Source organism: Chrysemys picta, chromosome 1, assembly GCF_011386835.1.
Source record: "Chrysemys picta bellii isolate R12L10 chromosome 1, ASM1138683v2, whole genome shotgun sequence".
NCBI lineage: Eukaryota > Metazoa > Chordata > Testudines > Emydidae > Chrysemys > Chrysemys picta.
Window position 1 is genome coordinate 143992219 of NC_088791.1, and position 24143 is coordinate 144016361.

Below are 24143 nucleotides of genomic sequence, written 5' to 3' on the forward strand. Positions count from 1 at the left end.
TCCCCTTTTTAATGATTCCTAACATCCTGTTTGCTTTTTTGACCACCTCTGCACACTGCATGGACATTTTCAGAGAACTATCCACGATGACTCCAAGATCTTTTTCCTGACTTGTTGTAGCTAAATTAGCCCCCATCATATTGTATGTATAGTTGGGGTTATTTTTTCCAATGTGCATTACTTTACATTTACCCACATTAAATTTCATTTGCCATTTTGTTGCCCAATCACTTAGTTTTGTGAGATCTTTTTGAAGTTCTTCACAGTCTGCTTTGGACTTAACTATCTTTAGCAGTTTAGTATCATCTGCAAACTTTGCCACCTCACTGTTTACCCCTTTCTCCAGATCATTTATGAATAAGTTGAATAGGATCGGTCTGAGGATCTTGCAAAGTTGATGGATATTGGAGGAACATTCCTAGCATCAAGTGCAGACTGTGAGCGTGGCTTTAGCTTAATGAACACTCTAAAAAACAAACCATGGAATCGTTTACAAGTAGATCATTTGGACATGCTGATGTGTATTAAGAGTTACCAGCTGGATGGAGGACTGAAAGATCTGGACAGAGTTTATATTGAATGGGCAAATGAAAAAAGATCGCAGGGAAAAACAGTAAGGTTAGTTTAGCAGTCTTTGACATTTTGACCAATAAGGAAATTAAAATGCATTTCTAATTACATATCTTATTCTTGGCTGATAATCATGTATTGATATTTTTTAGGAAAATTTTAAATTTAAAACACAAACTCTTGTTTTTCTTTTTTTACTTATGATGTCTCTATCTGAAAACCCATATAAATTGACATAATGGCATGCTTATTAAATTGTATTTATTATATGTTTATCAAAATCTTTTTGGACATGTGTATAGAATGAAAGCTGAAAGTGGACACCAACAGGCAGAAGCCTATGGACTGATAATGATCATGATTAATATATGCTTGATACATGCTCGTGATTGTCTATAAAAAAGATCATAAAGCGTAAAACTAACTTCTGCTTCATGAAGAATGGTTAAATTTCCCTTTTCTAAGTAATTAAAAATGACATTTATAAAATAACATGGTGTAAAACTATTATCACAAATTGCAAATTAAAACTTTTTAAATGTATAAGCATTTTACTCGCTTGGGTGCATTTGCCTCATGGCGCACAAATTTGAACTCTGCTTTAAAAATTTGCACAGAAGAATTTTTTTGCACACATGGCCTGTCAAAAATTAGAGGGAACATTGCTCTAGATCTATCCTCTTTGGAACCCCCTTTCAGGTAATTGAAAGCAGCTATGAAATCCCCCCTCATTCTTCTCTTCTGCAGACTAAATAATCCCAGTTCCCTCAGCCTCTCCTCATAAATCATGTGCTCCAGCCCCCTAATCATTTTTGTTGCCCTCTGCTGGACTCTTTTCAATTTTTCCACATCATTCTTGTAGTGTGGAGCCAAAACTGGACACAGTACTCCAGATGAGGCCTCACCAATGCGGAATAGAGGGGAATGATCACGTCTCTCAATCTGCTGGCAATGCTCCTACTTATACAGCCCAAAATGCCATTAGCCTTCTTGGCAACAAGGGCACACTGTTGACTCATATCCAGCTTCTCGTCCACTGTAACCTCTGGGTCCTTTTCTGCAGAACTGCTGCCTAGCCACTCGGTCCCTAGTCTGTAGCAGTGCATGGGATTCTTTCATCCTAAATGCAGGACTCTGCACTTGTCCTTGTTGAATCTCATCAGATTTCTTTTGGCCCAATCCTCCAATTTGTCTAGGTCCCTCTGTATCCTATCCCTACCCTCCAGCGTATCTACCACTCCTCCCAGTTTAGTGTCATCTGCAAACTTGCTGAGGGTGCAATCCACGCCACACTCCAAATCGTTAATGAAGATATTGAGCAAAACTGACCCCAGGACCAACCCTTAGGGCACTCCTCTTGATACCGGCTGCCAACTAGACATGGAGCCATTGATCGTTACCCTTTGAACCAGATGATCTATCCAGCTTTCTAGCCACCTTATAGTCCATTCATCCAGCCCATAGTTCTTTAACTTGCTGGCAAGAATACTGTGGGAGACCGTATCAAAAGTTTGCTAAAGTCAAGGAATAACACGTCCACTGCTTTCCCCTCATCCACAGACCCAGTTATCTCATCGTAGAAGGCAATTAAGTTAGTCAGGCATGACTTGCCCTTGGTGAATCCATGCTGACTGTTCCTGTTCACTTTCGTCTACTTGAAGTGCTTAAAAATTGATTCTTTGAGGACCTGCTCCATGTCTTTCCCAGGGACTGAGGTGAGGCTGACTGGCCTGTAGTTCCCCAGATCCTCCTTCTTCCCTTTTTTAAAGATGGGAACTACATCAGCCTTTTTCCAGTCATCCAGGACCTCCCCCAGTCGCCATGAGTTTTCAAAGATAATGGCCAATGGCTCTGCAATCACATCCGCCAACTCCTTTAGAACCCTCGGATGCAGAGCACCCAGCCCCATGGACTTGTGCTCGTCCAGCTTTTCTAAATAGTCCCGAACCACTTCTTTCTCCACAGAGGGCTGGTCACCTCCTCTCCATACTGTGCTGCCCAGTGCAGTAGTCTAGGAGCTGACCTTGTTTGTGAAGACAGAGGCAAAAAAAGCATTGAGTACATTAGCTTTTTCCACATCCTCGGTCACTAGGTTGCCTCCCTCATTCAGTAAGGGGCCCACACTTTCCCTGGCCTTCTTCTTGTTGCTAACATAGCTGTAGAAAACCTTCTTAACATCTCTTGCTAGCTGCAACTCCAATTGTGATTTGGCTTTCCAGATTTCACTCCTGCATGCCTGAGCAATATTTTTGTACTCCTCCCTGGTCATTTGTCCAAGCTTCCACTTCTTGTAAGCTTCTTTTTTGTGTTTAAGATCAGCAAGGATTTAATTGTTAAGCCAAGGTGGTCGCCTGCCATATTTACTATTCTTTCTACGCATTGGTATAGTTTGTTCCTGCAACCTCAATAAAGATTCTTTAAAATACAGCCAGCTCTCCTGGACCCCTTTGCGCTTCATGTTATTCTCCCAGGGGATCCTGCCCATCTGTTCCCTGAGGGAGTCAAAGTCTGCTTTTCTGAAGTCCAGGGTCCATATTCTGCTGCTCTCCTTTCTTCCTTTTGTCAGGATCTTGAACTCAATCATCTCATGGTCACTGCCTCCCAGGTTCCCATCCACTTTTGCTTCCCCTACTAATTCTTCCCTGTTTGTGAGCAGCAGGTCAAGAAGAGCTCTGCCCCTAGTTGGTTCCTCCAGCACTTGCACCAGGAAATTGTCCCCCTAGACTTTCCAAAAACTTCCTGGATTGTCTGTGTGCCACTGTATTGCTCTCCCAGCAGATATCAGGGTGATTGAAGTCTCCCATGAGAACGAGGGCCCATGATCTAGTAACTTCTGTTAGTTGCTGGAAGAAAGCCTCATCCACCTCATCCCCCTGATCTGGTGGCCTATAGCAGACTCCCACCACAACATCACCCTTGTTGCTCACACTTCTAAACTTAATCCAGAGACTCTCAGGTTTTTCTGCAGTTTCATACTGGAGCTCTGAGCAGTCATACTGCTCTCTTACATACAATGCAACTCCCCCACCTTTTCTGCCCTGCCTGTCCTTCCTGAACAGTTTATATCCATCCATGATAGTACTCCAGTCATGTGAGTTATCCCACCAAGTCTCTGTTATTCCAATCACATCATAATTACTTGACTGTGCCAGTTCTTCCTACTTGTTTCCCAGGCTTTTTGCATTTGTGTAAAAGCACTTAAAATAACTCGCTGATCGTCCTGCTTTCTCAGTATGAGACAGGAGTCCTTTCCTCTTGCGCTCTCATGCCTCCTCTTGGTATTCCACTTCCCCACTTACCTCAGGGCTTTGGTCTCCTTCCCTCAGTGAACCTAGTTTAAAGCCCTCCTCACTAGGTTAGCCAGCCTGCTTGTGAAGATGCTCTTCCCTCTCTTCGTTAGGTGGAGCCCGTCTCTGCCTAGCAATCCTTCTTCTTGGAACATCATCCCATGGTCAAAGAATCCAAAACCTTCTCTCCGACACCACCTGCATAGCCATTTGTTGACTTCCACAATTCGATGGTCTCTACCCGGGCCTTTTCCTTCCACAGAGAGGATGGACGAGAACACCACTTGCGCCTCAAACTTCTTTATCGTTCTTCCCAAAGCCACGTAGTCTGCAGTGATCTGCTCAAGGTCATTCTTGGCAGTATCATTGGTGCACACATGGAGAAGCAGGACGGGGTAGCAATCCGAGTGCTTGATGAGTCTCGGCAGTCTCTCCATCACATCGTGAATCCTAGCTCCTGGCAAGCAGCACACTTCTCAGTTTTCCTGGTTGGGACGGCAGATAGATCACTCAGTCCCCCTTAGGAGGGAGTTCCCGACCACCACCACCCATCTCCTTCTCTTGGAAGTGGTGGTTGTGGAACCCCCATCCCTAGGACAGTGCATCTCATGCCTTCCAATCGGTGGAGTCTCCTTCTGCTCCCTTCCCTCAGATGTACCATCTAGTCCACTCTCTGCATTAGTACCTGTGGAGAGAACATGAAAACAGTTGCTCACCTATATCTGCATTGCTGGTACATGGATGCTCCTCTTTCTTCTTCTGGAGGTCACATGCTGCCAATTTTCTTCACTGTCCATCTGTCCCCGCTGCTCAGCCTGCTCTGAATCTTCAGAATGTCGTGCCCGCAGAAGCATATCCTGACATCTGTCCAGGAAATCTTCATTTTCTCTTATGCAACACAGGGTTGATACTTGTTCCTTCAGTCCTTGAACCTTCTCTTCCAATATGGAGACCACTTGCACTTTGTACAGACAAAGTTGCTTCTGTCCTGTGGAAGAAAGACAAACATGTCACATCCTGTGTAGGTCGCAACAGCTGATCACTCCCCATCCATATCACCTTCCTTCTCAGAGCTTCCTCAGCTGTTGCAGTTACTTCTCAGAGAAGCCTGTAAGATGAAAGCTTCAGTGGGCTATCCCCAGGCAAACTCCTAGTTAAACTCCCTCTGTTAGCCTCTCCACTGTTCGCCACTCAGCTGGTTTGCTGCTGGCTCAAAGCAGTTGTCCCAGCTCAAAGTCTTACCCTCCACTCAATCAATCAGGCCCACTCAAGGCCCACCTGGAACAAAGCACTCCCAATTCACACTTTTCAAACAATGAAGCCCACGGACAAACTGACCTGCAACAAATACTCAAAAAGAACAGGAATACTTGTGGCACTTTAGAGACTAACAAATTTATTTGAGCATAAGCTTTCGTGGGCTACAGCCCACTTCTTCGGATGCATAGAATGGAACATATATTGAGGAGATATATATACACATACAGAGAGCATGAAAAGGTGGGAGTTGTCTTACCAACTCTGAGAGGCCAATTAAGTAAGAGAAAAAAAACTTTTGAAGTGATAATCAAGATAGCCCAGTACAGACAGTTTGAGAAGAAGTGTGAGAATACTTACATGGGGGAGATAGATTCAATGTTTGTAATGGCTCAGCCATTCCCAGTCTCAATTCAAGCCTAAGTTGATTGTATCTAGTTTGCATATCAATTCAAGCTCAGCAGTTTCTCATTGGAGTCTGTTTTTGAAGCTTTTCTGTTGCAAAATTGCCACCCGCAGGTCTGTCATTGAGTGACCAGACAGGTTAAAGTGTTCTCCTACTGGTTTTTGAATGTTATGATTCCTGATGTCAGATTTGTGTCCATTAATTCTTTTGCATAGAGACTGTCCGGTTTAGCCAATGTACATGGCAGAGGGGCATTGCTGGCACACGATGGCATATATCACGTTGGTAGATGTGCAGGTGAACGAGCCCCTGATGGCATGGCTGATGTGATTAGGTCCTATGATGATGTCACTTGAATAGATATATGGACAGAGTTGGCATCGGGCTTTGTTGCAAGGATAGGTTCCTGGGTCAGTGTTTTTGTTCAGTGGTGTGTGGTTGCTGGTGAGTATTTGCTTCAGGTTATGGGGTTGTCTGTAAGCGAGGACAGGTCTGTCTCCCAAGATCTGTGAGAGTGAGGGATCGTCTTTCAGGATAGGTTGTAAATCTTTGATGATGCGCTGGAGAGGTTTTAGTTGGGGGCTGAAGGTGACAGCTAGTGGTGTTCTGATATTTTCTTTGTTAGGCCTGTCTTGTAGGAGGTGACTTCTGGGTACTCATCTGGCTCTATCAATCTGTTTTTTTTCACTTCAGCAGGTGGGTATTGTAGTTTTAAGAATGCTTGATATGTAGGTGCTTGTCTCTGTCTGAGGGATTGGAGCAAATGCGGTTGTATCTTAGAGCTTGACTGTAGACAGTGGATCATGTGGTGTGTCCTGGATGGAAGCTGGAGGCATGTAGGTAAGTATAGCGGTCAGTAGGTTTCTGGTATAGGATGATATTTATGTGACCATCGCTTATTAGCACAGTAGTGTCCAGGAAATAGACCACTTGTGTGGATTGATCTAGGCTGAGGTTGATGGTGGGATGGAAATTATTGAAATCATGGTGGAATTCCTCAAGGGCTTCTTTTCCATGGGTCCAGATGATGAAGATGTCATCAATGTAGTGCAAGTAGAGTAGGGGCATTAGGGGATGAGAGCAGAGGAAGCGTTCTAAGTCAGCCATAAAAATGTTAACATACTGTGGGGCCATGCGGGTACCCATAGCAGTGCCGCTGACTTGAAGGTATATATTGTCCCCAAATGTGAAATAGTTGTGGGTGAGGACAAAGTCACAAAGTTCAGTCACCAGGTTAGCTGTGACATTATCGGGGATACTGTTCCTGATAGATTGTATGCCATCTTTGTGTGGAATATTGGTGTAGAAGGCTTCTATATCCATAGTGGCCAGGATACTCAGATACTCAGTCCCCCTAATGCAGCACTTAGCGTAGTTCCTCTCGGACAGATCCCAGTCAAACTCCCTCTGTTAGCTTCTCCACTATTCGCTGCTCAGATGGGGATTTGGGGGGATTATTGGAATGGAGAAGTGGGGATTTGGGGGGGATTATTGCAGTAGAGGTGTTAAGGCTTCGAGTGCAGAAAGTGGGGGCCCGCAAGGACTCTAAAAATTAATACTTGCCACTCCAGGCTTGGATTAAACTTCCAAGGTTACAGCTTTTCTCTGACCTTGGATTGTGTCAAAGTTAGACTCAGGACTCATAGTTTGTTAGACCACTCTGTTTTATTAGCACAGCGCTCTGCTAATACATTCAGATAATGTGAGCCCCCATGCAAGATTCAAACAGTCTTATTTATACAGATAAAAGGGTGCAAACTAAACAAAGGGACAGAGAGAGCAAAATTGTAAAATATGCATGGAGCATAATATGCATATCCTGCTTCCTTGTTAACTCTTATCGATCTAAGACTAATGCTTCACCAATTGCCCGTAAGTGGCAAGTTAAGCAGTTAATGTCTGCTTTCCTGCCCCCCTGGCTTGCAGCATTTCTCATTTCTACTTAAAGGTACATACAGCATTCTTTAATTCATTCTATTTCTTTAATATAATTCATTTCACTTTCACAATCCCTCCTTTTGGTCAAGCTTACGCAAAGACCAACAATTACTGGGTTCCACATATTAATAGTTCTTTATCTCTTCGTTCATCAGTGATATTTAACATCATCATATTAGCACTCTGTTTTGGGGTAGTCACCTGGGTGGCATACCTTACACAATTCTGGATACAACAGGAGATTAACTGAAAACATACAAAAATCATTAGGATTCCAAACAGGATAGTCAGGGCTCCCTGAAACAACCAGTTTCCTGTGCCAGAGAAACTGAATAGGTTACTTAGCCACTTCCATAAAGAACTTGGCTCTTCATGGGGAAGATATGCAATTTGTTCTAAGTGACTAGCACGATCTATTACCTCATTGGTGTCATCAGGTATGAACACACAACATTCTTTCCAATGAGAGCACAGGTCCCTCCTTTGGCCGCCAGCACTATGTCCAATGCCTGACGGTTTTGGAGGGCCATCTGTCGGATCACCCCTGTTTCTTTGGCCAGGGTCTTTAAACTCTCTCCGGTTTCATTTGCCATTATTTCAACTACTGCTTGTAACCTTAGGAGCCTTTTTGCATGGTGTATTACTCCCCCAAGTGGGATAAGGGAACTGCCAATGGCCTCTTCCCAGGTCAAGGGGCTTATGTTATTTACATACCATTGGGCATCTGATAAGTCCCTTCTTCTTCGCCTGAAATTACGGAGGCGTTCTCGTGGGAAGGACCCTAGCACTCAGAATTGTGGGAAGAGTCGGGCGGGATAACAGATACCTGACCAGTTAGCTGGTAACACAGTATAAGCTTTGGTCCCACAAACCCAATGATGGCCTATTAAGGCTGGGAAGGGTCGGTTGCACCCATTTGTCACATAGGTGCCTACAAAGGAGGAGTAATATCCTCCGAAGGGCACAGGGTAATTCTCCTTACGAGGAGTGGTGTTATTTGCATGGCATTGAAAGATTGTATTGTTTTCACTAAGGTTACTGTAGGGGGAACATGAGCTTGATTTTTCTGTTTGATCCCAGGTTGAGAAAAAATTCATATCCCCATACCCGGCCCACCACTCTTTAGTTTTGTTTGAATAATCCCATACACCATTGGCCACAATATGCTGAAGGCAATGACTTTTTCCCAGATCCAGCCCTGTCCCATTACACACCCAACACCAATGACCTTTTCCCTCCACCACACTTATCCATTTAGATACATTTATTCCCACTGCTTCCCAAGTGTCATTACTGTTCCATGTTCTGTTAAACGGACGAGGTCCTCCAGTGAGGTCTGGGGAATTGAGTGGGATTGCCAGGACAGGAACACCAGCTTGAGAGTGGGCTGGGATGTGGCTGCAGACCCAGCAATTAGAAATATTAAGAGTCTGAGCTATCCACACTTGCTGCTGGATAAAAGAATTGTCATTGTGGACTCCCCAGACCTTAAGACACCAGCAGCTGAGGAACAGGCGCCACCAGAGGCACATGTTGCAGGCAAGGCCCTTCCGGTTCTGACAACCTCAACTGAGGGAACCGCAGTCACGGTTTTACATCCACCAGGCAGCAGGCGCTAGGCTCACTACTGCTTCTTTTTGGGCCTTGCTTTAGGTCCTCGTCTGCTTCTGGCAACCCTTACAAGAGCGTAGATGGTAAGGTATTGCAGGCTGTTCCTCTACGTCTTCTTCTGGAGTCAAAATTGACTCTGCGTGGTCCTGAGGTAATTGGTTTGCTGGGGGTGGTGCCTTCTTACACTGCGAAGCATGTATGCACGCTGTGATGCCAGACAGTTTAACAGCCATCTGGATAGTAAGCAGTACCTGATGATTTTTTGATGTCCTTTAAGTCTCTTTACTTCTTCTTCCTTGACTCTGGCTATAACAATGGCCTTCACACCTTATCTTTTCCTGATGCATACATTCCTTATTCACACAGATTGAGAATACAAACAGTAGTATTTTATATGGAGCAAAAAAAGGCATTGCAAATTAAACCTTGCTAAGTTTTACAATCAATAACCAAGACAATTTACATTGAGACCCAGGCCTTCAATGTTCCTCTAATCTACTTAACATAGACACAATAGAGAATCCTGTTTCTTACTTACTAAACCTTAAAACAAAGAAATGTATATTTAACTAGAGGCCTACTTTGTAATACATATAGGAAACCATAGTAGACATTATAACTTATTCTAAAACAAAAGGGTGACCATAATCAGTCATAAGGATTGTTCTGGTCTGTCATTCCTTTCTGCTATTCAAAAAGGGTGGCTGACAGGGATGAAATCAAATCATACATTAATTCCTATGGGACATCATAAGATCCTGCTCCTATATATCCCCCTTTTGACACTAAGATTATTAATCGCCAGTGTCACTTCTTATTTAGTCCATGTAATAGAAAATACTGGGAGGTGATTTGGGCCTGTGGCTCTAGCTTTGCATACATTTGTTTTATCCAACAGCACATTTTAAACGTTACAATTAAACACATACAATTTAAAATCAAAAACAATTAGGGTTAGTAACATTAGTACGCCAGTAGTTGTGGGAGACCATTCAGAAAATACATTATACCAATGGTAAGCTGTTATGTCTTTCTGCAGTGGCAATTCTTAAAATGTTGCCATTTGCATGTATAATATGAATGGTTTGGTTTCCCACATTGCCCTTTTGTTTGTTTTCGGAACTATGTTACCTTTTTATCTTTTGTAAACACAGTACTTACATTACATTCACATTTGTCTATTGGAAGGTTGCTAACACTTCCATTCTTTTAAAACACTTTCCCCCCCAAGAATTAACACATACACATAGCCCATTATACAGTACTTTGGTCTCATTATTCATTTTATCCCACATACAGGATCCTAGTGAGATGTCTTTACTACAGGGCTTTGGAGCAACAGGCATGGATAAGCATACCCACTTTTATTTGTTTCTTATTAGGTTGTCCTGTAGCTGATATTAGCTTTTCCTGAAAGACAAAAATAACATTTTTCTACCCCTTTGGGGTGGCATTCATTATTGCTTAAAATATTCCTTTCTTTTACAAATACCCTTGCTGATTGCAGGCAAAACAAGAGGAATTACCTCCATATTTTCCTGTGTTTTTGTTCTATAGGCAGGCCAGGTTTTAATGGCTTCTATCTTTTAAGAGTTATGGGGAAATTATCCCACTGTTCAGTTATTAAATCCATGAGGTGGTGTACCTCAGTTTTCCCTTTACAGCAGACCAAGGTTACAATGTCTTTCCTGCTGTATTAAGCTTTAAGTTTGTTCACAGGTAACAGCTGAAAAGCATCATTACCATAAAGGATTTTTTTTCTTCAAAAATCATACACACTATACATTGTTACAGGGGTACTTAGTAACATTAAATTTATTTTAATTAAAGGTATCTTGTTATACCGTGCCTTTTATTTAGACAATTTGTTTGCTGACCAGGTATGTTCTTTATCTGCAACTTCTTTGTGCTGGCAGTTCTCTCACTTCCTTTTCAGTTAGATAATTTGCATCCACACAGGCTTGGCTTTTGGATTCAAAACCATTAGCAGAGCTCAGAGACTCTGTCTTAAAAGGAACACAATTAACTTTTACCAGAGTTTTGATTACTTTTAACTCTTGCTTCCAAAACACACATAGATCTGAAAAAGAACACACAGTCTATTGTGGCTCCTTTGGAGCCCTAATAGGATTTTAATTAAGTAGCATGTTTCGTTTGCATTTCTTTTACCCCCTCTATAATATACACTGCACACGTCTGCACATTCCTTCTATACTTTAACTTTTAAAACATTAGCCATATTAATTTTTACATAAGTGTAACTGTTTCTTTTGTTCTTACAGAGTTTTATTTACCCTTATCAAAGTGACAGTCTGATTACACAGAGCCATTTTAAGGCTCAGTGTTTCTAACATTTCTTCTTTTTGTTTTGTGCACCTCACCCCTGCTGTTGCTTCAGAGGGCCACTGATTTTATTCTTTTCCTACAGCTTTCATTTGCTATTTTGTTACAAAAACAAACAAACAAACAGAATCCAGAATCTCTCCCTATTTTTCTGATTTTGACTGTCCTGCTGCAGTCATGACTTGGTCTTTATTTGAAAACATTTAAATTTTGTAAAGAATCAAGTTACCCCTTAAGGGTTAAATACCAAATCTCAAAGTCAACCAACACTGATTACCTGTATCTGGCAAAAAGGTCTGTCAGTTTTGCAACTTTGAATTAAAGAGTCAAATGGATTTTTAGTGGCATTATAAACAAAACAAAACCAATTTATCTTAAACTTACAAAACAGGAGTTTTACAAACCTCACATATTCCCACAGACAGACAGATACATACACATTTTCTCTCCCTTAACATCCCTCTTACACTGCTTTGTTTTTACATAGTTGTACATAGATTACATTACCTTTATACATTTGGGGCAGTTAAGTTCCAATAGAACCCTCCCCCCCCCCATGTTCTTTTAGCAAATTTGACTCAATTGTCCATAGTCAAATTATTTTAATTAGATAGTCTCTTTACCTGGATTATTTACAGACATTCCTCTGGAAAAGGGCCCATTTTTCCTTTAGAATGGCTGCAAAGAAACCAAGAATTCTTTTAACAAGATCCTTTTTAACATTTTCACAAAGTTTAACTGTTTAATTCTCTCCAGTTTCTGTAGAGTTAACTTTTCACTCTCTTTCCTTAAATCACTTGTTTATTTCCCAAAATGACACCTTTATCAACTCAGATTTCACCATTTTAAGTATTGTTCCAGGGGTTCATACTTGCACTTACTCCTGACACTATGCCCTTAGGGCTTCCAACCTGTTTTTTTTTTTTTTTTTTTTTTTTTTTTTTTTTTTTAGTTTCTTTATCTGTTGCTTGCCTGCTTGTCTGGGCCCAATCCTGCTTTTTCCAATGAACCATTTTTGTGAGTGATATTGTGGTCATTTCACAATTTTGAAAGAAATGCTTAAGGAAAGGGCCCAGGAAGGGTGGGGGCTAGTTGAGGAGCCCACCCTCCTTGCTGAATTGGTAATGGAACACTAAAGAATCAGTTTCTGAGGCAGACAACGAAGGGGAACAGAACAAGGGGCATTTTATCCTTTTTACAATGAGAGGGGAGTATGAAGGGAGTTGGGATCGATCCGGGGTTGTTGTTGTTGTTTTTTTTTTGTCAGAGAACAGGGTGAAGGGGAGCGCTCAGTCTGGTGGTGGGAGAGGAGGCTTTTAATAAAGCTTTTAATTTATTATTTGAATATTTGAGAGAGGTGAGTTTTGATTTTGTCCACCTACGATTTGCCTCTTCCCACCACTGCATGAAACAATTAACCTCTCCTTTAGCCAATTTAGTTTTAGGCTGACCGAGTTTGTTGTTTTAAGATGTCCACTCGGTCCTTGTTCCAAGGTTTTAACAGTGGCCACTGAGTTTTGGGATCTCCCTGAGTTAGCCTAGACCATTTTTCCAGAAATTTACAGGAGTCCGGACCCTTCCTAAAACTGAGCCGGCGTTCCTTTAGGGAACAGTCCCGACTTAGACGTCTGGTTACCAATACAGGAGGACTTTACACACACCAATCACACAAGAAGGAAATTCGGGTTCGTCAGAGCGATGCCCGGTGCAACACACAAAAGGAGCCCACAGGCTACTGACTCAATCGCCCTTGCTTTCACACCAAGGGTTTTACCCAAGGTGCGGTGCGGCTGCGATTGTGCAGATTTCACTCACTCAGACCGCGGGGACAGGAACCCCTTGGTTGGCCGATCCCCGGACGGAGATGGCACCCAGACTCAAACACTCCACAGGAGGACGGATAGACACAGAGACAGAACAGTCCTCAGTCCGGACAAAACACAGAAATAATTACCTGACCAGATTCCTGATGTCAGATCCCGGGATCCCTACCAGAACAGAGTGGGAACCAACAGGTTCGATGGCGTAGACCTCACTGTGGCCGTGCACCCTTCCGTTCAGGAGGAGGACCGCTCGGGCCAAATGCCCAGGTGCCGGCTACCACGGTCGTCCTACAAAAACGGTCAGGAATCACACAGCCCCAGTGAAGACGGTTGCCATCTCGGTGGAACCTCCAAATTGTCAAAGTTAGACTCAGGACTCATAGTTTGTTAGACCACTCTGTTTTATTAGCACAGCGCTCTGCTAATACATTCAGATAATGTGAGCCCCCATGCAAGATTCAAACAGTCTTATTTATACAGATAAAAGGGTGCAAACTAAACAAAGGGACAGAGAGAGCAAAATTGTAAAATATGCATGGAGCATAATATGCATATCCTGCTTCCTTGTTAACTCTTATCGATCTAAGACTAATGCTTCACCAATTGCCCGTAAGTGGCAAGTTAAGCAGTTAATGTCTGCTTTCCTGCCCCCCTGGCTTGCAGCATTTCTCATTTCTACTTAAAGGTACATACAGCATTCTTTAATTCATTCTATTTCTTTAATATAATTCATTTCACTTTCACAATTGGTAGATGCTGCCACCACCCAAGTGTAAAACCCTTTTGAGAACCCAGGAAGGCGTACTTGGAAATTCCTTCCTGTGGGGTATCCTCCCCTCCCCCCCCCCCCCCCCCCCCAGGGAAGAGCTCAGAAGAAAAACAAAGGACATCAACTGTTGCCACCAGCTAATTAAACAAATGTGCACAAACCCCTTAGGACACATAAATGCAATTCTGTTCTTAAAAAAGGTAAATTTTATTAATTAACAAAAAAAGAAGAAAATACATCTGGGATTTAGGCTTTTGCTAGATTAAAAAAAAATTACAAGAATCAAGCATCAAGAATAGCTCTCTTGAGGTCCAGTTTAAAAAGTTAGAAGCAAAACAAAAGCAGCTGGGGTTAGTACAGAGGAATCCACAAGACATAAAGAAATAAAAGGGATAAACCTAATTGCATCTTCCTAGACATTTCCTGATCTACTTAGATATCTGGAGTTTTAGATGAGTAGTTTCTAGGTATAATAATGATAATTTTTCAGACCTGGCCCAAGCTTCTCACAGCATAACTGCTCCCTGTCTGCCTCTCCCCCAGAACAACAGACAGACAGACAAAAGGGGAGTCTTGTTTCAGTTTTCAAAAGTTCTAGCCTTCCCATTGGCTCTTTTGGCCAGGTGCCCACTCACTTCCTTTTACCGATGCATAGCAGTGAGACTTTGTAACCCTTTACAGGTAGATCAATTAGAGAATAGCTACTAAGAGGGATTTTATAGCTACTGGCTGGCTGGGTGTCCATAAAAGGGAGCTACCCCCCTTCATTCACAGGAGAATATGGGGGCTTGGGGGGATTATTGCAGTGAGGGAATTGGGGGGATTATTGCAGTGGAGGGGAGGGGATTTGAGGGATTCTCACAGTGGAATGGAGGGTTTTAGGGAGCTATTGCAGTGGGAGGGAGGTGTTTGGGAAGGATTATAGCGAGGAGGGGAGTGCTTTGTGGGGAATTAAGGCAATGGGGGGAAGGGTGTTCAGGGGGGATCATCTCAGCGGGGGAGGGGTATCAGTGGGATTATTGTAGAGGAGGTGAGGGTCTTCGAGGGGATTATCACATGGGAAGGGGGAGGGGTTTTGAGGGGATTATCGCAATGGTGGGGAGAGGAGTCCATGGAATTATTGCAGTAAAAGGGAGGGGTTATGGGGGGATTGTTGCAGTGGAGTGGAAAAATTTTGGGGGGGATTATCACTGTGGAGGAGGGGGAGAGGGAGAGATTATCGCAGTGAAGGCGAGGAGTTTGAAGGATTATTGCTGTGTAGGGGAGGGGCTTGGGAGGATTTTGTAGTGGAGGGGGATTTCAAGGGGATTATCACAATGAAAAGTGATGGCTTCTGTGAACATTATCACTGGAAGAGAGGGGCTTCTGGGAGGGTTATTGGAGGGGTGGGATTCGGGGGCAAATTATTGGAGGGGAGGGATTTCAAGGGCATTATCACAACAGAGGGGAGGGTGTTTGCAGGGGGATTATTGCAGTGGAGTGGAAGGGTTTGGAGAGGAGGGTCTTAAAGGGGATAATCACAGTGGAGTGGAGAAGGGTTGTGGGGATTATCCTAGTGGAGGGGAGAGACTAAGGGGGTGATGAATGCAGTGGAGGGACCTTGGCGGGGATTATCACAGAGGAGGGAAGGTGTTTCAGGACATTACTGTAGTGGAGGGGATGGGATTCTGGGGATAGGGGAGGGGTTGCAGAGGGATTATTGCAGTGGAGGGGAGGGTGTTCAAAGGGGAATAGTGCACTTGAGGGGAGGAGTTTCAAGGGTATTATTATTGCATTGGAAAGGAGTGTTTTCAAAGTGATTATCACAGTGGAGGTGAGGGGTTTGGGGGATTTTCATTGTGGAGGGGTAGGCATTGTGGGGATTATTGAAGTGAAGGTTTGGGGTTTGAAGAGGATTATTACAGAGGAGGGGAGGGGTTTAGGGGAGGATTAATTCAGTGCAGGGGACGGGATTCCAGGGGTTATGACAGTGAATGGGTTTTGGAAGAATTCTCTCATTGGAAAGAAGGGTTTTCAAGGGGATTATTGCAATGTGGGGAGGGTTTTGGGGCAGATTATTGTAGAGGAGGGGAAGGTTGTGGTTTCAGGGGAGATTATCGCAATGGAGGGGAGGGGCTTCAGGGGAATTATTTTAATAGAAGGCAGGGGTTTCAGTGGGATTGTTATAGTGGAAGGGAGGTGTGATGGGTTCCCCGGTGTGCAACCTGGAGCAGGGCCCCCTGTCTCACCAACCTGGGCTCCCTCTCACATTGTGATGCTGTGACAAGCTGCAGTCCTCTCCAGGTACTGCACTTCAGGTACACAGCCATCGACAGGCAGGGACACCCCCTGCTGAGTTACATGAATATTTCTCCTAGCCCCACTCATGAACTAACAATAGAGAGGCTCCAGCCAGCCCCCAGCCATCGAGCCTAGGACCCCAGAGCTGTACCATCTTGCCCTGGTCAAAAGCCTGACCAGTATAAGTTGATTAACCAGTCCACCCCTTCTACAAAGGAAAGTGGACATGCACCAGCTCTTGTTCCTGAGCAGATTCCCCAACCACTTCAAACAACACACTCTTTTAGGTAAAATATAAAATAGATTTATTAACTACAGAAATATAGATTTTAAGTGATTATAAGAGGCATGCGTAGAGATCAAAGCTAAGAAATAAAAGTAAAACCGCAATCTGAGTTCTATAAACTGGACAGGAGTTGAATCAAGCAATGTCTCACCCTAATGGTATTGTTCTTTAAGGCATAGGTTGGGATTCTCCTTTCCAGCCTGGGACCACCTCCCCAGTTCAGTCTTTGTTCTACAGACCTATTTCCAATTGCTGAGTTGTGGGGGGAAAGAGGTCAAGCGACGATGTCACTTCCCCTTTTATAGCTGCTTCCAGCCTGCTGGAAAGATCCTTTGCTATGATGTGAATCAAACAATCTCCATTGCCTACATGCTATCTTTGAGAAGTCTCCATTGTATACGGTACCTGGGACAGTCCTTGTGAGTGTGTATTCCCCTTAATGGGCCATCATCAGTTTCTGGCTGCCCTATTGTTTTACCTGAAAGGCTGGTTGTGGGTGTTTCCAACTTCATAACATATTTCAGTAACACACACATAGCAAAACTTCATTACTCCACATACAATGATAGTACATACAATCCAACAAGATATTAATGTTCAACAGATCAAGACTTTCAAAATGATACCTCACAAAACATATCATAATCCTATCACCATGGGTAACTGTGTGGGTGCCAGTGTGTTGCTTTGAGGCACAGAGTGTCACAAGAGAGTCTTAAAGGTGATTATTGTAGTGGAGGGAATGGGTTTCAAGGGGATTATCACAGTGGAGGCACGGGGTTTCAGGGGGATTGCTGCAGTGGAGGGGAGCTAGGGGGTATTACAATGGTTCAGGGATGGATTATCTCAGTGGAGAGGTGGGGTTTCAAAGGGATTTTCGCAATGGAGGAGAGATGGTGTGGTGGTGGTGGTTATTGCATCAGAAGGGAAGGTGTGACATACCAGGGGTACAATTCACACTGCTGGGCGCCTTTGTCACCCCTGTCCCATAACCTGGGGTGCCCTTTACAATGCCTTGCTGCTGCAGCCTCCAACCTGGACTGCTCACAAACAGTCTCCAGCATGTGAGTCACTCCCAGCCGTGTCTCTGTGTGTGCTGCAGCCAGCCTGCCACACCTTGGCTTTTACCAGCCTTGGTTATACTGCAGGGTGATCCCAACACAGCACCAGTATTAGATTTTCCCTCCAGAGACATAGGTCCTGTACTGCCCAGTCCTCTCCTGGACAGTACAAATATATTAAGTCTGCTATTTCTTTAAGGGAATAATATGCACATAACTTGTTACCCCCAAATGGAGTTACCCAGACACTTCATCTTGAACCCACTGGATTAGATAAAACACTAAAACAAGTTTATTAACTACAAAGAGAGAGATTTTAAGTGAGTACAAGGAATGAGGTATAAAAGTCAGAAATGGTTACAAGAAAAATGAAGATAAAACGCTTTCTAGTGTCTAGCTTAACAAACTATATTAGATTCAAAGCAAAGTTTTCTCACAACTTGCTTTCAGCAGTCTTACTGACAATCTCTTTAGGTCAGAACCTCCACCCCTGAATCCAATCACTGCTTCCTTTGTCTCTTCAGGTGCAGTGAATGCAATAGGCAGGGAGAGAGTGGGGGTGCTTTGGGGTGTTTGTCCCTCCTTTTTATCATTTCAGTCCCCCTCTTGAAAAACATTTCCAGCAGAGATCCAAAAGCCAAAAAGTCAGTGTGGAAGGATATCTCCTGCTGTTTTCCCCCCCTGTTTGAACTTCGTTTGTTTCCCCTCTCTGCATGATGACTCTGTTTACTGCTTAAATGCACATTAAGGCATGCACACGTACCTTCTTTTGCTTTGGGCAGACCTGACTTCTGCCTGGGCAGGGCTGTGGGGTTTGGAACAAGGGCTAATAATAGCATACAGAAAAATCTTATGACTTCACACAAAGTATTGCCACACATGTTACCAGGACAATACTGACCAGCAAATAACGAGTTTTTTTCAAATGCTACCTTACAAGGCATACTTTATACAAATGTTATTACTATAGTGTGTAGGGTATGAATAGTCGAGGGTTGGGGCTTGAGGGAGAGTGTCAGTGGAGGGGAGGCATTTCTTGGGGGATTATTTCAGTGGAGGGGTTTGAGAGGTTATGGCAGGGGTGGGGTTTGGGAAGGATTATTGAATTGGAAAGGAGGGGTTTCAAGGGAATTATTGCGATGTAAGGAAGGGATTTCTGGGGAGATTTTTCATAGTGGATGGTAGGGGTTTGGGTGGATTATAAAGTGGAGGGGTTGACATTTTGGGGGAGATTATCACAGTGGAGAGGAGGGTGTTTGGGGGGGATTTTCTTAGGGGAGGGGAGGGATTATTGCAGGGGTGGAATTTTACTGAGAGAACCACAGTGCAGGGGAGGGTTGTGCAGGGGATTATAACAGTGGATGGGAGGGGTTGGGAGGTTATTGCAACATATGGGAGAGGTTTGGGCAGATTATAAGAGTGAAGGGGGTGGAGTTTGGGGGAATAATTGCAGTGGAGTGGCCGGGGTGTGGTGGTGATTAATGCAGTAGAAGGGAGGGCTTTTGGGGGCATTGTTGCACTAGAGGGGAGGGGTTTCAGAGTGGGATGTCACAGTTGAGGGGAGGAGTTTCCAGGGGTGGGTGTGTTGAGAGGATTATCACAGTGGAGAGGAGGCGTGTCAAGGGATTATTGCAGCAGAGGTGAGAGCATTGTTGGGATTATTTCAAACAGGGATTACTGCAGTGTGGGGGGGTCTCATTTGTGTGTAATGCAATGGAGGTGTGGGCTTCAGGAGGGATGGTTACAGTAGGGTCTCTAGATTCACCTTCCTTGCCCCCTGTTCAGCGGATCCTGTGTCCTGATATGGCTCCCCCCAAAGAACCTCGTGCCCAAGGAGAGGTGTCTGATACCATGGGCTCCTGGGCAAAAAGCAACTGGTCTTCCCGTGCTGGGTCCACTAGCGAAGCAGGTACCATGGTGCTGGATGAATTCCATATCCACTTCTGTTTTTTTCTCCACGTGCCCTTCTCATCCCCTCTCTTCAAGGGTGAAAGTAATTTACAGGATTTACCGGTACGGCTGGAGTCCTGAGCGGGGGTGTGGCCTCACCCGGAAGAGGCGGGGCCTCTCAAGATTTAAAGGCCCTGGGGCACCGGCTGTGGCTGGGAGCCCCAGGGCCTTTAAATCACCCTGGGGCTCCCAGCTGCAGAGGTGGCTGGGAGCCCCCAGGGCTCAGGGGCAAATTAAAGGGCCCAGGGCTCCGGCCGCTGCAGAGCTCCAGGCCCTTTAAATACCCACCACAGCTCTGGCAGCCGGAAGCCAATGCAATCCGGCATGGTGTACTGGCTCTTGCCAGTACGCCGTGCTGTACCGTACCATACCGGCTTACTTTCACCTCTGCCTCTCTTCCCCATGGCCCTCCCCTGCGTCCTGACTCTTTGAGAAGCTCTCTTCAGGGTTTGGGCCCGATGGGAGGGAAGGGAACACGTGTGAATGCAGTGGGTCATACAGGTGTGCATGGTGGAGCAGGCCAGTGTGTTACAAGGTGGGTGTAGGAGTGCACATCCCTGGCAGTGTGGGACAAGGGTTGTGTGTGCGCACAGTGAATGGACACGTGGGTGGGCATGCACGTATCACAAGGAAGTGTGTGCAGCTCAGCAGCCAGTGGGGATGTGAGAGTCTGTGCAAAGCTAAGGGAACATGAATCTGAGAGAGGCCTAGCTGGACAGGGTGTGTGAATGTGTGTACGTGCAGTGTGTGTGTTTATTTGTAGGGATACACTCTAAGAAGTGAGGGTGAGGTTCAGTCCCTTCTTCACTTGCTCTCTGTCTGCTCTTCCCCCAGCGCTGGGTCAGGCAGACCCCAGACCCACGAGTCAGACTACCCTGCTGCATCCTGACATCCGCCTTCACTCCAATGTCAACACTATTCTGAAATATGCCTATGCTGTCTCGGGCCAGGAACCAGTGATCAGGAGGCACATCCCAGGTGTGCCGACCCAGAGAAGTCTCAAGCCTGGAGGGGACCCAGAGCTGGCAGGCCCCCTGCAAGTCCAGCCAGTCACAGCCACCCCTGAAACTTCCCCATCAGCCATAAGACCCAGTATCAAGACTGGAAGGGCCACAGAGCAGCACATGCAGAAGAGCATCCAGCAGCTGATCAACTCAGCTCTCTCCTTGGAGGGCTCTCCGGAGATGGAGACCATTCAGGTGCCCCTAGGCACTGCACCAGATTGGAAGGGCTCATTCAGCAGTGCCCAGGAAGGGATCCCAGATGCAAGCAGCAGTGGCAGGTAAGGTAAAAAAACAAACAGCTCACAAGTGGGTCAGGGCAGGTATGGCAGCTCAGCTGACCCTGAACCTGCACACCCTGCACACACACAGTGGGCATTTCTATGCTGGAGCTAGTAGGTGTGATTCCCAGCACAGGTAGACAGACCCACATTAGCTCTGATTGAGTTCATGCCAACAGTAGCGATGTAGATGTCATGAGTGGTGGCAGGGGCTCATTACCTGAGTAGGTGCCTAGCATCACAGACAGGAACACTTGCACCGCCATGGCTTCACCCTATTGTTCGCATGCTAGCTCGATCAGATTCCTAGTTCTAGTCCCTCGAACTAGGAATTACTCCTTCCAGTTCCAGAGTAGACACACCCAGCTAGCGCCTCACAGACACATGCACAAAGAGCTTCCCCCACCCCCCACAGTCATGTATGTGCACAGTGAGCTCCCCACAAACAGCCACATACACACAGTCATGGATGTGCACAATGAGCTCCCCACAAACATGGCCCCCCCAGTCATGCACATGCATGGTGGGGTCCTACAAACACCCTCCCACACCCACAGTGAGCTCCCCACAACCCCCTCCTGTGCAACACCCCCTCCCCACGTCGTGCAGGTGCACGGTGAGCTCCCCATACCCCCCCCCCACACACACACACACACTGTCGCGCATGTGGACGGTGAGCTTCCTCACACACGCAGATCAGTTATTCAGTTCAATTCATTGAGACTTGATTGGCAGAACAAGCTATACAAGTGTGGTCAAAGTGTCTCTTTTTTTTACAGTCTCCCCAGATATCTGCCTGAGGCAGGTAAGATGCACTCAGGATGGGGCTACATGCTGTGTCTGAAGCTTGCTTCTGTGTGCGTTTGTTATTCCTGTTCATTCCTGATCTACTGGCAGGTTGCTACATTGTGTGCTGCTATCTTTGCCATTTCTCTCCTTTTCTCTCTGGGTCATGCCCAGTTTTTCCTTATCACTTTTTGACAAGAAGTCTGTTCTGATTCTTGACAATTTGTGGAAATATCTTTCTTGCATTTCCTCTTATTTGGGACATTGGAGTGGCAGGAGTCTCTCTGTCTCAATGGCTCCTCTCCCATTAGATGCTCTGTCACTTCCTTTCTGGGTTTAGACCCTGCTTTGCACCTCCCCATTTCCATAGCTGCCTTACGGTCACTTAGTCTGTATTAGTTTGCCACATTTCACAGGGGTGAGGTAGTCAACTCATATGATTTCTCTACAGGGACCTGTAGCAGTCTAGCTTGTTCCTATTTGTTTTTCCTGGTGACTCATACGTTGGTGTTTTAGGTGCTGGTCTAGTTGTTATGCTTATAAGAAGCACATGGAATCTCTTAAAAGGGGATAAGGCAATACGCCGCATTTATTGAGAGTACAATGTAAGCATTAAAATCAACATATGCTTCCAGCTGGATCCTTAGTGTTGCTCGGTCACTTCCAGTGGCCAGCTGAAACTGCACACGAGGGAGGGGAAGCTGGGTCTCTGTCGAAGGTGTTCAAAGCTCTGATGATGATGCAGAACGAACCCAAAGTCCCATGGCAATACACCCTTCTTTTATAGTAATAAGTTCCCATACAAGTTTATGGACCTTGCTGTGTCACACCAGAGCTGTCAATCACGAGGTATTCAAGGTTGCTCTTAATTAACATTATTTTGAGTTGTTACCGGGAGGATCCGCAGCTATTTCGTATCTCATTCCTCAGGCTCAACTCCTTATCTTGTCTTTGGTGTGTATGCCTTTGCTTCAGGGTTGTCAATCTGCCATCCAGGTGATTCTGATAATAAAGTTGGTGCCTCGCGACTCCTCCACTCCCCTCTTGACCATCCGGCCCAGCTGTCTCGTCTCAGTTAATTAGTATAACACACATTCTTCACTCACACACCAAACAGTAAATAAGGCAATAATTACAGGCATAAAATTTCTATCCTTCTAAGAACAATCATTAATACAATCAACAAAGAATAAACTCAAAATAATTTCTTCTTAATAATTCAAAGTTAGCAAAATGGAGTATAAAGCAAAATAAGCAGAACAGAGTACAATTTACTTGAGACAATTTCTTTTGGCCTACATTGTATCTTGAGTACTTTTCAGTTTTCACTAGACCTGTTTGCCCCACTGCTCAGGGAGCTGGGGTTACTGAGCAAGGTGGGTGATGACACACAGAAGTGGATCGTGTTTTCATTTGGATTTAATTTTGGATCCTCTAGTATTTTGTGACTGAGGGAAGTTTTGCTGCTTTGGCTGAGGTGGTCGCAGGAGGTTAATAACCAGCTCTGTATGTTGGTTAGTAGGGAGGTTAGATCAGTTCTTCTCTGCTGTTGCTGCCTGGAGTTCCCATGCCCAGGAGGATTTGTTTGCTGAGCCGCACATGTAAGGTTTCTACTGCAGTTTTATTTCAGTCACTGTAGTCAGCTATTAAAGTTGGGCCCCAGATTTCATTCCCAAATAGCAGAATGGGTTGGATTATACCATCAAATGTTGCAGCAGTGATTTTATTGGTGTGTTGTATCTACCTAGCAGTTTCTTCATGTCATAGAAAACCTTTCTAGCCAATTAGAAGTTCCCTGATGCATTTATTACAAGACTAAGATGTGTGACTTAGGGTGTGTTCAGTGGTCATGTTTCTGTAATAAAATATTACTTTGTTTTAGAGTAGCAGCCGTGTTAGTCTGTATCCGCAAAAAGAACAGGAGTACTTGTGGCACCTTAGAGACTAACAGATTTATTAGAGCATAAGCTTTCGTGGACTACAGCCCACTTATGCTCTAATAAATCTGTTAGTCTCTAAGGTGCCACAAGTACTCCTGTTCTTTTTACTTTGTTTTAGATGTTTTGGGACTGTTTCTGAAATATCATGAACTGGTTTTTTTCCATTTGACCTGTGGGGCCCATGTATTACAGTAGGTTTATGCGAGGTATAAGTTTAAGAGATCATCTTATATGACCAGGGTTACAAAAGCGCTCCATGGCTCTATATATGTAAGTAGTTACGGTGCCTGTAGATGGTGCTCAAGAATATGCAGCATTTGTTCCTGGAGCTTGTAGGACCAATAAGACTTCTTGCTATGCATTGCAAATGGCTTCTTGTGGGCAGCTCTTTACAGCAGCTTTTCACACGGTGTCAGAAGTAAAATATTTTCACTACTTTAATTCTTTGTTGGGGACTGATCTGAGGCAATGAGGTCCAGATCCTCAAAAGTATTTAAGTTTCTAAATTAGAAGCCTTAAATACTCATTACTTTTAAATGTTTGGGGTTAGCAAT

General features: G+C 44.6%; 1 protein-coding gene and 1 long non-coding RNA gene across 4 annotated transcripts in view; one reads left to right on the forward strand and one right to left on the reverse strand.

Annotated features, from left to right (window-relative positions):
• ACRBP (acrosin binding protein) overlaps positions 1–24143 on the forward strand; it is a 74771-nt gene that overhangs the window by 26813 nt on the left and 23815 nt on the right. For all 3 annotated transcript variants that reach the window (XM_024111147.3, XM_065585766.1, XM_042855077.2), the window contains exons 3-4: positions 19417–19540; positions 20416–20863. In XM_024111147.3, the coding sequence (XP_023966915.1) occupies positions 19417–19540; positions 20416–20863 (572 nt within the window). The remainder of the gene's footprint in view (positions 1–19416; positions 19541–20415; positions 20864–24143) is intronic.
• Positions 8655–13978, reverse strand: LOC135981755 (uncharacterized). The gene is made up of 2 exons (XR_010598919.1): positions 9541–13978; positions 8655–9494 (listed from the first exon to the last, which is right to left on the reverse strand). It is a non-coding gene; the product is annotated as an uncharacterized LOC135981755 (long non-coding RNA).